Source organism: Lygodium microphyllum, chromosome 7, assembly GCF_053477565.2.
Source record: "Lygodium microphyllum isolate KBCC chromosome 7, Lygodium_microphyllum_v1.1.10, whole genome shotgun sequence".
Classification (NCBI taxonomy): domain Eukaryota; kingdom Viridiplantae; phylum Streptophyta; class Polypodiopsida; order Schizaeales; family Lygodiaceae; genus Lygodium; species Lygodium microphyllum.
The window spans coordinates 23,230,338-23,243,872 of record NC_141141.1 but is presented as its reverse complement, the minus strand read 5'-3'; the positions used below and the strand labels follow the sequence as shown (position 1 = coordinate 23,243,872).

Here is a 13,535-nt window from a genome sequence, read left to right as displayed (position 1 = left end):
TTTTTTTTTGGGATGTTGGATCTTTCCCTAATATCTTTATGTTATTTTAGTATGTTGAAGATCTTATTTGGAGGTTAGCATCATGGAATAAAGAGGCAGCAGAGCTATCCAAAAGGTAACGTGCTTTTGCCTCATGTATTCAACCTTTTGTAAGCTGAAAAAAGTCATCAATTTTTTTTCGTGCATCTCATTCTTAACCATACACATTAATACTGTTCGTTTGATTAGATTGGAGGACAAAGTAGTTCTCGTGAAACCCCAAGATAAATATTGTACTGCTTTCAAACCCTTCAATCTTTCAACAACAAGAAGAGAAAATACAAAGAAAGAGGAAGAACAAGGGGAAGAAGTTAAGGTATTCTATATAAACATTATTTAGATTATGATTTTCTTAAAGTTTTTTGGGTGATTCTGGTCAGTATTGATGACTTTGGATAGATAAAACCTTTCAAAGCAAAACCACCCCCCACTTGGAAAGAAGGACCAACACCCACTCAAAAGGCTTTAGAGGCTCTTTGTAAAGCATCGCGTGAGAATCTTGCTAAGTTCTACTCACATCCGAAGAACCAACCATTTAACTTGCATACATTGGAAAGGCCTTCAAAGTACGCAGCAATAAAAGAGAAGGTAAAGTTTAATGTTTGATTTTGTTGCAACTAAACTACTGTCACCACATGGATATTGTAAATAAACTCATGTAAGACTTCCAAAAGTGGTCCCCACTTGAGAGACCCTTGTGTTGAGAAATATAGGCTTTATGGAGAGAAGCGTAGAGTGCATAGCTAACACTGTGATAAAGAAAACTCAAAAACAAAAAAAGAAGAATGAGGAATGATGAGCATTGAATCATGTTGATACAATGGAGTTGAGCTCAAAGATGACTTCATTGTCTTGATTAGGCGGTAACACTTGGAAGGGATCTACACTGTGAAGGGAGTGAAATGCACTATGAAGGGAGCAAAAAATGTAGTCCTTTGGGTAGAGGTGTCGATGATGAGAAAAAGAGCTTCTCTGTGGATGGAGTGAAACACATTTCTCTAGGCAGTAGAATATTGAAGTAGACATTGGAAGATGAAGGACAGTAGTAGAGGGTACAAAATGTAGTCTTCACCGGCAATCAAAGAAGAGGGATATGCTGAAATTTCTTTAGGATGATGGTGCTTGAAACCAACCTTCCTTCCATGGATAGATAGTAAATCCTTGATTACAGCTTAGTTACAGCAGCATTTATTACAAAACTAAGAAATGCAAATTAACTTATAATCTTGGACAATGGACACCCTGTTGGTCCCAAAACTGGCACCCCTTTTGGTATTTCTTTAAGTTAATTGAAGAAGAAGTTGATGTACAATGGGATTCTCCCAATCTCTTTTGAGATTCCAACTCCCCTTGTTATCCAAAATGACTAGCAAGTCTTCAGTCTGATTTGCCCCTTGATTCGGGCAGTCAATTGGTCTTCACCCACTTTGATGGAGATGGAAAATGCCCCAAATTCATTGATTTATTGGTCCCTCCACTTGAATTTGACTGAAAACAGCTTCAGCCCTGTTGAATCCAAGTCTTGGAGGTTCCAATTTTTGACATGCTTCTTGAGGCTATTGCTAAACCCTAATTTCTGTTGCAAGTTTGGGTTCATAGAAGTGAAATCTGAAATTTCTCAGTCTCTGGCGATCTCAATGCTGTAATCTTCGGAGCAAGGATAGGAGATGAGAGAGAATGCCGAGAAGAGAGAAAATTCAGACTTTCTTCATGAAGAATTGAAGAAAATCAGTCATTTACTATTGCTGCCTTGTCTCAGTAGCCTATAGATGATGTCTCCTGTTGTTGATTGGTCTTCTCCTGCCCTTGGTTGCCTCAGAAGGTCCTCCAATGGCTGTAGATCAGACCGGAAATATCTTCTCTCTCTCTCTCTCTCTCTCTCTCTCTCTCTCTCTCGTAGGATGAATGTACTAAAATACCTCTCTCCAGCCTCTAAAGACGTTTTCCAGTCTTGCATGGGCATTTTCAACAAGTGGCAGCCTTCCCAAATGGTTTTTTCAACATTATCCATAATTAGATATCAATTGTTAGTCTTTAAATACTAAAAATGAATCTAATAATTATTTCGGTGCCCTGAAAAAATAATATGACTAGCCAATAATTAAATAGGTTAGGTAGCTTTAATTCTTAAGCGTATTTGCACTATCTTTGATCATCAGATTGGTGTTAGGTACCATTAAACGCCACTTCTCTAATGTCACCAAAACTGATACTTATGGCTAAATGAATGACCTAGGTCAACAACTGGCACCAGATACCACCAAGTATCTATGCGGGATAACTTGTAGCAACTTTTGTCTTTGACATCTCATGATTTCCTCGAGTCTCGAGCTGTTAAGTGAGGTTTTAAAAATACATGTTCTCATGATAGCCCTCCCCCTTAAAGTCCCTACAAATTGTCCTCGATTGCACTGCCAAATGCATCAAAAGCAAAAGAGTGGACTGGAATTTTCACAAGGCATCATAATTAACACAACATTGCGCATTATTGTTCAACCATTCCATATGCCTAATACATGCTGAAAATTACCAGCCAATCATAACGTAATATAAGACCCATGTAGAATCTAAAAAACATTGTCAGATTATCATGTGGCATGTCTATTTCTCATGAGCTCAACTCATCTGGCAAAAGAAAACCATTGAAAATTGAGCATCATTTGACCGTAAACTGATCACTTGCTGATTTGAGAACTGATCACAAACTACTGCAAATGTGACCCCAAACTAATCACAAACTCATTACAAAAACTGACCAGCAATCATTGCAAAAAGTGATCCCAAAGTGACCATAAGCGGTTCTCAAGTTGATAAAAAATTGAGCTAAAAATGATCAAAATTTTTGTCTCAAAATTGAGGCAAATTTCATGCCAAATTTATCATAAGGTGATGCAAAAGTATAGTTCGAGTACTCGGGTGAAACTCATACTCATTTGCATACATCTCACAGTGACTAAAGTAGTGACCTCATGGCAAACATATTGTCAGCATAGTACCTTGGATGCATGTTGAATACATCCGAGATCCACTACATATGAGAGCTATCCGTAACCGGAGGAGTGGAAGTGCTACTTCCCCCTTGAGCATCATGCAATACTTCGGGCCCTACTCTGTTGAACCTAACAGAGCCCGAACTAAAGTCGGCTCTAATTGACAGGTATCTAGGTAAACTTGCAACAACTGAGGATGGTCTACCAAGTTATCCTCTTCCATCCATTTGGTATCCATTGGTGAATAATTTTGAAATTTTACTAAGTATCTCTTGGAAACTTTACCTTCTACCTTTCTTTCCTTATGTGCCAAAATCTGCTCGGGTATCAAAATCTTATCCAATAGTCATATCCTCTCTAACACATCACCATGAAAAGGCCTCAACAAGTTGACATGAAAGGCACTGTGTATCTGCCAATGTGGAAGTAATTTCAGCCGATATGCCACATCATTGATATTCTCCAACATCTGAAAGGGCCATAGTATCTCATACTCAATTTCGGATATAATCTTTCTCTTTCTTTTATCTTTTTCAACCTTGCCTTTTCAAAACACAACAATACATAATCACCCTCTGTAAACTGCAAAGCACGTCTGTGGCAATCAACTGCCTTCTTTTGCTTTTCTTGCGATCTTTAAAGTGCATACTTTATCTTTGCATAGGCTACATTTAAGTTTTCCTCATAATGATCAACCTCAAAGATCTTATCCCTAGTTTGTAGAATAGGTGGTAGATTCTTGCCACCCTTAACTACTTCAAATGGAGCTTCCATGGAACTATGTAATGTGTTGTTCTAAGTAAACTCAACCAAGGGTAAATATTGCTCCCATTGTGTCTTCTGGTTTGAAACATAGCATCTCAAAAGATCTAACACTGTGGAATTTTCTTTCTCACACTGACCATCTGCTTGTTGCAGATGGAATAATGGTGAGAATTTCAGCATGGTACCCATATTCTCAAACAATCCCTTCCAAGATAAACTGGTCATCTGAGGGTCTTGATCACTAATATTCGACTATGGTATACCATGATACTTAAAGATGTGTTGCAAAAACAATCGTGTCATATGATCAGCCTTTATTTTCTTCCTCATTGGAATAAAATGGGCTTGTTTTCTAGACCTGCAAATGATAGTGCATATCCCATCATTCCTTGTGGGTATCCTAAGAAGCTAAAAAATAAAGTCCATTGTAATGCTTTGCCAAGACCTATCTAGAATAGGCAAGGACTGCAACAAACCCATTATCTTTTGCCTATCATGCTTTATCTTTTAACATACGATGCATGTCCTAACAAGATGTTCTACATCATGCCTCAAAGCTGGCCAATAAAAGAAATGCTTCACTGCCTTGATCGTGGCATCAATACCTTTGTGTTCTGCATACGGAGGATTATGACTTTTAGTGATAACTCTGGGCCTTAATTGCTTTGTGACACAGTCACCCATACATCATCAGAAATCTATCTCTTAGCACAAAATATTCATGTCTTTGGCCATTGCAAAGCTAATCATAAACATTAGCAAAATCCGAATCAATAACATATTGCTCTTTCATGGCATTCGACTCAATGTGATAAACCATGCTGATGGCTGAAATTTGTGGCTTACATGACTGTGCATTAGCCATAACATTCTTTTCACTATCAATATATACAATTTGAAAGTGAACCATAGAGAGAAAATTTTCCCATCTTATATGCTTCTCTGATAATTTTATCTGTGTCTGAAAGTACCTCAAAGTTTGATGGTTTGTTTGCACTATAAAATCAGCCCTCAACAAATAATGTTTCCACGTCGACAATGCATGAATTACAGCCAAGAGCTCTTTCTCATAGATCTGCAAATTCTTTTCTACACTGTGGAGAATTCGGCTCTCATAAGGGAGAACTCGAGCATCCTGTATAAGAACAGTCCCAATGCTATTACCACATGCATCACATTGAAATAGGAATGACTTCCTTAGATCGGGCAACACAAGCATAGAATCTGAAGTTATCTTTTTCTTCAACTTTTCAAATGCTGAAATTTCCACTGCTGTCCATCTAAATGGCACATCCTTCTTCTACAAAACTTGCAATGGAGATGCAATTTCAGCAAATCCGCATACATGCTTCCTATAATAAGAACATAAACCCAAAAATCTGTGGATTTTATGCACATTTCTCAAAGGTGGCCATGATCGTATTGCCTCAACCTTTGCAGGGTCCGTGCGAATACCATCAGCCGATATAATATATCCCAAAAAGTGGATTTCATGCAAGAAGGATTCACTTTTCTTTCATTGATAACTAGCCTATGCTCACACAGTTCATTGAACACAATGTCCAAGTGTCTTCTATACTCTGCCTTGTTCTTTGAATAGATAATCATGTCATGAAAGAAAGTGTCCACAAATCCTTTATGTGGTTTGAAGATGGGATCCATCATGTAATTAAAAGTGGCAGGAGCATTCATAAGTCCAAAAGGCATAACAAGAAACTCATACAATCCAAAAGACAACTTGAAAGTTGTCTTAGGCACATCTTCCGGTCTAATGCATATCTGATGATACCTACTTTTCAAATCTATATGGCTAAATATGACTGCCCCTTGCAATCTATCCATAACATTGTTGATGCGAGGAATTGGAAAGCGATTCTTTATCGTGATATTGTTCAGAGCATAATAATCAATGCACATACGCCATGAATAATCTTTTTTCTACACCAAAAGCACCGGAGAACAAAAAGGAGATGAGCTGGGCTGAATCAACCCTTTTTCTATCAGCTCATTCACCTAACTCATAATCTCCTCCTGTTAGGTAGCAGACTCTGTATGGTGGCTTATTAGGTGGGCTACTTCCATAGATAAGATCTATATCATGATCTTCTGGCCTTTCAGATGGTAGTTGCCTTGGAAGTGAATGAGAGAAGCAATGAGTGTATATTTTTAGAAATGACATGCAATCCTTCTCTAACTTAAATATGTTCCCAACATTCTCACTATCATCTTTATCCTTAGTAAAAACCAAGTACACTGAAAGATGATTTTCCATTACTTTTGAAATGGCAGCTGTAGATACAATAGGGATAGATTCACCTTTCAACTTTACATCAAGTGTGAGTATCTTTCCCTTATGCTGAATAGTGATCTTTTTTACACGAGAATCAATCACTGCATGCATACGGTGACACCACGTCATACCAAGCAATACATCACAACCCTCAAGTAGAGCAATGAAAAACTCTTTGCTGTCTACATATCCTTGTATATGCAATTGATGCTTTTCAATGAGCGGTGTGACGGGCTTTGCATGGCCTTTACATGCCATTTCAACTTTTCCCATGGGTCCCATTTCATTCTCTCTGATGCCTAGATGGGATGCCATGCCAATAGAGAGTGTCTACCTTTTGAATCTTCGAGGACTCGGTGAAGTTCCCCCCTGAATAGATTGCATCAAATTGTTGAATGAAAGTCAGAGCTTTCAATCTATCTTGTGCACCATTGAAAGACTCAAACTTCATTGCCACCCTTATCATAGTCTTTTGCTGCCCCTTTGGGTGTCAAGTTGTCATACATTAGCTGTTGCAAAAAGGATGCATTTGTTGAATTTACATCAAAACCAATGCCAAATGGAGCATTTGCATGACCAACATTCATTCCTTGAGCCCCATAAGGAGTCGGGGGTACAAATTCAATACCAAGCATGCTACTTTGTCCCCAGGCATCAAGCCAATGCTGCCATACATAGGGTTTTGCATATTTCCAGTCATACCCGAATACATTAGGCCTTGCACACCATGCATTGGTTGTTGCATACCATAGAGATTTGTGCCATATATTCGTGTATGTGGTCCTTGTCCAACCATAGCATGAAAAATCGTGCTTCTACCAAAATATCCTAGCTGCCCCATCATAGTAGGCATGTCCGGCTGCCCAAATTCCATTGGATTGGCACTTCCATGATGGCCTTGCATTTGCATTTCTTGCCCTATAGGCACCAAGTGTTTAGTTTCATTAGCTTCTTTGGGAGTTTGAAATGAAGGGTTTGTTGGCATCGGCTTCGGTGCACCTTGCTGTCCCGAAGGTGTTAAAAACGTATTCTTCTTCTTTTTGCCTTTGTTATCCTTCTTTGGAGTATTTAAAAATCGGGTAAATTGAGGATCCTTTGCCAATTCAGCAAACAGATTTGTTGCTGTCCTCATCCGATTCTTGAACTGGTCATCAAATTCCTCTTCACTTTGCTTGTCATCTGCCTCCTTATGCCTTGAAGGCCATGCATCTTGTCCAACAACAACATTTACAGCTTGCTGTCCATTTGAGCCTTGTCCAAGGTTAGGCATTGCTTGCATTTCCTTCATTCCCATGTGAATGTTCATACTGAGAGGCATCATCGCTGCTTGAGTCCATCTCACTGTATGAAGACATATTGCTGTAATTTCTCAGCTAATAGTAAAAATCAGCACTAGCACAAAGCTTTGGCTTGCAATTAGGTGCCTTGGTTCCACCAAATCAAGGGATTGAGTGGTATCCTGGCAATGGAACCATGAAACAATCCTTCCTTCTATGGATGGGTGGTAAGTCCCTAACTATAGCTTAGTTACAGTAGCAACATTTATTACAAAGCTAAGAAATGCAAATTAACTTATAATCTTGGACAATGGACACCCTGGTGGCCCCAAAACTAGCGCCCCTTTCGGTATTTCTTTAACTTAATTGAAGAAGAAGTTGATGTACAATGGGATTCTCCCAATCCCTTTCGGTATTCCAACTCTCCTTGTTGTCCGAAATGCCCAAAAAGTCTTCAATCAAATTAGTCTCTTGATTCGGACAGTCAATTGGCCTTCACCCACTTTGATGGAGATGGAAAATGCCCCTAATTCTGCTTGGACCAAGGCCTCAACCACCATGGATGATGCTCTCAACTCAGCTCTGATAATCTCATGTGGGGTCGAGCTCTTTGCTTGTATCATATGTGCGATCATCATGACTAGTGGTCTTTCCATATGCTCCCACCCATCATAGTATTCCTTCTCTGTTCCATCCTGGTCTCCCAAAGGCTGTCTCCTTGTGTGGAAGAGACTCACACCTCAAATAGTTGCCTCATATAGGAGTGTGGGTGTAACCAGGGTGTCAAAAAGCCACAGTTTGGTGTGTGGTTCATGAAATTGTATATGAGCACATTGCCTCTTCAATGCACCTAAGGCTGCATATGCTTTTGCCAAATGAGCCTTTGATATCTCTCTCCAAGAGAACTGTGGTCCCTTCAATGTGACCCCCAAATAAACATATTGCTTGACCATCTTCACTGGCTCTCCATCGAAAGTAAATTGGTGCTCAACTCTCGTCATCCAAGCAGCTGAAGTGTTAAATACCATAACTTTAGTTTTCCCAAGGTTCATCTTAAGGTCTCTATCTCTGCAAAAAGCTTATAATGCATCCAAGTGTCTATTTAGTCCCACAGGTGAGTCAGATATAAGTACAATATTTTCTGCATAAAGCAGTACTGGTATCAGCACTCCAACTAGGTTGGCTCTGGCCCCACCAATTCTATCCACATATTCTGAAATTTCATCTATGTACAACCCAAACAATGTCAGTGAAAGTAGGCAACCTTGTTTTACCCAATGGTGCTATTGATTGTATTTGAGATGCCCTCAAGTGTTTGTACTCAGCCTGTCATTGTCTCATACAAGGCATAGATACTCCACTGTAGCCCTATGGACATATGAATGTCTTTCATTCTTCTCATGAGTCTAGCACATGGAGTTGTGTCAAAGGCCTTGCAAATGTGGACAAAATAGCAGTAGATCTTTTTCTTGAATGCCTTGTCTTCTTCGATGATTACTCGCAATGTAAAGATGTGGTCTAGACTTGTATATCCCCTCTTGAAGCCAACTTAGCCTTTTGATCTCAGGCCATGCATCTCGGCCCATTCACTCAATGCTTGCTCCTCAATAGAGCCATATATTCTAGCCAGCATGTGTCCAATCATGATGGTTTGATAGTTACCAAGTAGCGCGGGGTCTCCACTCTTAAAGAGTGTCACAATAGTATAGTCTGACCAACTGGTGAAATAGAGAGAGAGAGAGAGAGAGAGAGAGAGAGAGAGAGAGAGAGAGAGAGAGAGAGAGCTCTTGCAAGTATGACAAAGCTGAAAAGGTTGATGGGATAGATGTTGATCAAAGTACAAGTGATAGGGCTTGAATATATAGCCTGAGGTATCCACCTACACCCTTGACCCATATTTAATGCTAAGTGGTGTAAAAGGTGTTCACACCTAAATACGCACTTTTACATACAATAACATGTGTTCACACATGGGGATAAATAAACGTAATAGTTTCCCTGCTTCTTATTACTTTGGTATTAGTCTTCAATATGTTCACATTTGTGACAGTTATTACATAATAGTTTTCATTTGTTTCTCATGTCCTTGCATTCGAATGTAAGTACATAGTAGTCTCAATCTTTTCTATCCTTTTCCTCTTCCTCATGTCCTTGCATTTCACAGTAAGTGCATATTGGTGTCAATCTTGAATATCCATGTCCTCTTTCTCATTGTTGTATGGCTCCTCAACAAACACTTGATTGGTGCTCTTGTCTTTAGTGCTGATTCTTTGAATTTTCCCTTAAGCTTTTACTCATGCTCTAAAGTGTAGCTTGAACATTTCTCTAATTCATTGTTATTTGATAGGATGTTCACTGTCTTTATGATATGTATGCCTTTCATAACTTGATATAGCATTACTCTATTAGCCTCATTTTCTTGAAAAACACTTCCTATAGTTGAAAGTTGTTGCTTGAAGCTTTTGTACTTGCTCATGCTCATGTGACTTGTGAGATGATTGCTTTTATTGGGATCATTGCTTTCACTTGAGTGCAATGCTTTAGTGCCAAACAACCCATGTAATCATCCCTATGCTTCTTTCACAATTAAAATTATTTTGATGTGATTTATTACACCATTTTTAAGCTTTAGGAAAATCAATGATCATACTTCATCTTTTCATCCCATAAAGCAACTTAACTTCCTTTTGTTCTCTTCCTATTACTATGCCCCACAGGTTTTGATCTTTCTTATCAACCTATACCTAATTTTTGCCACGTGGGAAAACCTATCCCATTGAGCTTCTAATTGTATATGTTGATAGAAGGAAGGTGGTCTTATTGTGATTGTTTGGGCTGTGCTTGAAACCAGTCTTCCTCCTCGGATAGGGTTATAAATAACCTAATTAAGGACTAATTACAACAAGTATAAAATTCATATAAACTGAAAATGCATACTTTACCACTTTAATCTTGGACATTGGACACCCTATTGGCCCGAAAACTGGTGCACCCCTTGCGGTATTTTTTATCTTGTATTACAAATGGAAGGAGTATAATTGATATCCTTTGATCTTCTTTGCTAATCCAAGTCCTCTTGTTGTCAAAATTGACTAGCAAGTCTCCATACCAATTTGCCGCTTGGTTTGCTTAGGAATTGGCCTTCACCCTACTCCTTAAAAGACGAATTCAATCCCAAATCTGATATTGGTTGGATGGCCTCAATGTGGAAGTCACATTAGCACGTTTGATTAACTTTTAATCAAGTGCTAAGCAAAGCAATAAAATTTTACATCCTCGTGAGAATGTCCATGCCATCACGTGTGCAAGTCATATTAGTACGTTTGATTAACTTTTAATCAAATGCTAAGAAAATCAATAAAATTTCATGTCCTTGTGACAATGTCTATGCCATCAACCATAAATTAAGCTCACGTTAATGTTTCTTGGTAATTAAGATGATTAGAATGCCTCAAATTGGCTAGGTTGGTGGTAGCACTTGAACCAATGGTTTAATTTTGACTTAAAATTTCATGAAATATAACTTTTAGAGCTCTCATCTCAGCTACCTATACTCATCTTGGTCATTTGCAGGAGTGACATATAATTAGATTCTATGTTCCACAAATGGTGCTCGATAGGATCCCATTGTTGTTTCTTGTATGTGCACATGAAGATCTTTCTTCATAGAAAATATCCACAGGAGTCTCCTTGTATCGAGCATTTACCAAATTTTGGCACTCTGATGGTGGACCTGCTTCGGATGGAGTAGAAGCCCACTCATAAGCCTTCATGATTTCCAGCATATAATAGAATTACCTTCTAGAGTGCAAAGCCAAGCCTCAAGAAGTAGTTCTACTTTTTCAGTTGAACATGTCTTCTCTTGTATCCCTTATTATTTGTAATCCATTTTCAGTTAGTAGCATATATGAGCTTGGCAGTTGGCACATGGTTTCACTATGGTAGGCTTTTAGTATGGGAGATGTGGAGGGCCAAGGAGATGTGCTAGAGAGCCTTCAAGATGGTGTTCATGGTACTAGTACATCTATGATAGTGACTTGGGGGGCAATAACATGAGGGACCAGCAATCAGTTTTTGGTTAGTACCACATAGGAGCTTGGCAGTGGGCACATGGCTTGGCTATGGTAGGTTTCTGGTACTGTGTGAAAGGGATCCCTCAAGAGGTGTTCCATGGTCCAACTAAGATTATCGACTTTCTCTGTGGGAGATACTGTAGAGTGACTCTGAGCATATCAGGAGGAGGAGAGATGCTGTTTACTTGACCCTTGTATCTTGGAGTACTTTGTAGTCCTTTACATGGGTTATTTTGTATTTTGTACTCTTATCTTGAGGAATGTTTTTCTTGAGATTTTATCAAGGATACTCTCATTGAAAAGAAATGGAAGACTCTTGGTGGTGTACTACAATATACAGATGGAACTTAGTGGTGTTACAGTTCCCAGTATTGACTATTGTGTACCCACATGACCTGGTCACACCAAATGACAATCTATAGGATGCCTTGAAAAGATGTGCTCTTTCTTATAGTGCAAAAGATAGCTGATTTGTTGCCAACTATTACAGTAACATCTATTAAATACATAATTCTTTGCCTGATTCCATTCATTTTTTTTGTTTGGCCAGATAGAGTCAATAAGGAAGCTAGAAACGGAATATATCTCACTCAAGCCTCGTCCATGTCCAGAGCCTCCAACCAGTCAAGTAAATGCATTGTGCTCAGAACAATTGCTTAACATGAACAGTATGTCAACTATTATATAAAACTTAGGGGTAAACACACTATCTAGTTTGTTGCAGGTGAAATTAACAGCATCAGCTGTTTTACGAGAGCATGCCTTGTACCAAAAACAACTGGATGAAGAGCGGGCCAAAGTCAAAGCCTTTGAAGTAGATCTCCGAGATGATTCTGATTTCAAGTCCTGGCAGGTTTGTTTCCAGGTCAAATACTTAAATATGATAGTTTGAAAAATCAAGTATTTCTCTAATCTGTGTTGCTTGGTCACTGTACAAAGGCTGCCAAATTTTTATTGGGAATTCCACTGATTCGATAGATCAAATTTTCTCTGTGAAGATGCTCTAAAAAAATCACTATGCTTATTGATGCTTCTGCATCATTGTGACAGCCTAGAGGTTTGTATGAGGGTTTGATTTTTCTTATTCATGGAAGCTCCAATTCTTATACATCTGGCAATCACTTTTAAAGATATTGGCTCATTAGAAGTAGACTTGTACCTTAGTAGATTTTTGATAGAGATTGCTAATATTAGACATGATCTTGATAGAGATTGGTAACCTAAGCATGTCATCATAGTTCCTTCACAACCATTTATATAAGGATCTTTTGTTTTAAAATAATTAATCCTGTGGTGTTTATTGGAGCTTAGGAAGAAATGAAGGCAAGAGATCAAGTAAGAGAAGAGCTGGAGAGGAAATTAAAAAAAGCAGCCATTGATGCGTGTGATCAAGCTGGTGCTGATGCCAAGAATGCTAAGGTATGCCATGTCATTATAGAGAAATGCTATGAGGAAATTTCCTTAAATCTTTCAATACTCCTGGTTTCTAAGAGTGGATTAGTTTTTAGTGACGCTTTGTTAACACTAGTCTTGTAAGAGAAAACCACTTTAGTCGCAATTTGGACCCTCTAAAAACATTCATTTTCTTCTCAAGGGTGAAGATTACAAAAAAATGTTTTAGGGAAAGGTTACCAACACAAGAATCAAGATAGTTGTTGTAAAAAATAGAAGGGGTCAAAAAAAGCTAGAAAGTCTATATTGTCATGGGTACCTTTGAGACTCTTTTTGCAAGTAGGAAACATTTAGTATTCTTAATCAAAACCATGTCAAAATTGTTTTGATCAGGCTGAAACATTATTGAAAAATACTTTGATAATAAACACTGCATTCTTGTTAAGAGAATCACAGTTAGGTCAAAACATTAACTTTTTTGGAACTTCAAATAGTGTTGTTGAGTGCTGTTTTGATTTATTTTCATGTACTATGAAAATTCAAAATTTTTAGTGAGGTTTTACTTGAAACTTTTCCAAACTTTCAATTCTACCATCTAATACCTTTGGTGAAGTCCCATTACATTGTGACATCATATTTACATGCTATTTTTAACATAGTGGAATAGGGCCTGAGCCATATAAGTGGCTTGCAGCCACTTGTTATAGCA

General features: G+C 38.4%; 1 protein-coding gene across 4 annotated transcripts in view; it reads left to right on the top strand.

Annotated features, from left to right (window-relative positions):
* LOC148033269 (cilia- and flagella-associated protein 99-like) overlaps window positions 1–13,535 on the top strand; it is a 59,140-nt gene that overhangs the window by 24,806 nt on the left and 20,799 nt on the right. For 3 of the 4 annotated variants that reach the window (XM_087681156.1, XM_087681157.1, XM_087681158.1), the window contains exons 4-9: window positions 51–115; window positions 229–355; window positions 439–627; window positions 11,985–12,062; window positions 12,159–12,287; window positions 12,746–12,853. In XM_087681156.1, the coding sequence (XP_087537282.1) occupies window positions 51–115; window positions 229–355; window positions 439–627; window positions 11,985–12,062; window positions 12,159–12,287; window positions 12,746–12,853 (696 nt within the window). The remainder of the gene's footprint in view (window positions 1–50; window positions 116–228; window positions 356–438; window positions 628–11,984; window positions 12,063–12,158; window positions 12,288–12,745; window positions 12,854–13,535) is intronic. The other variant, XM_087681159.1, reaches the window with a different exon arrangement.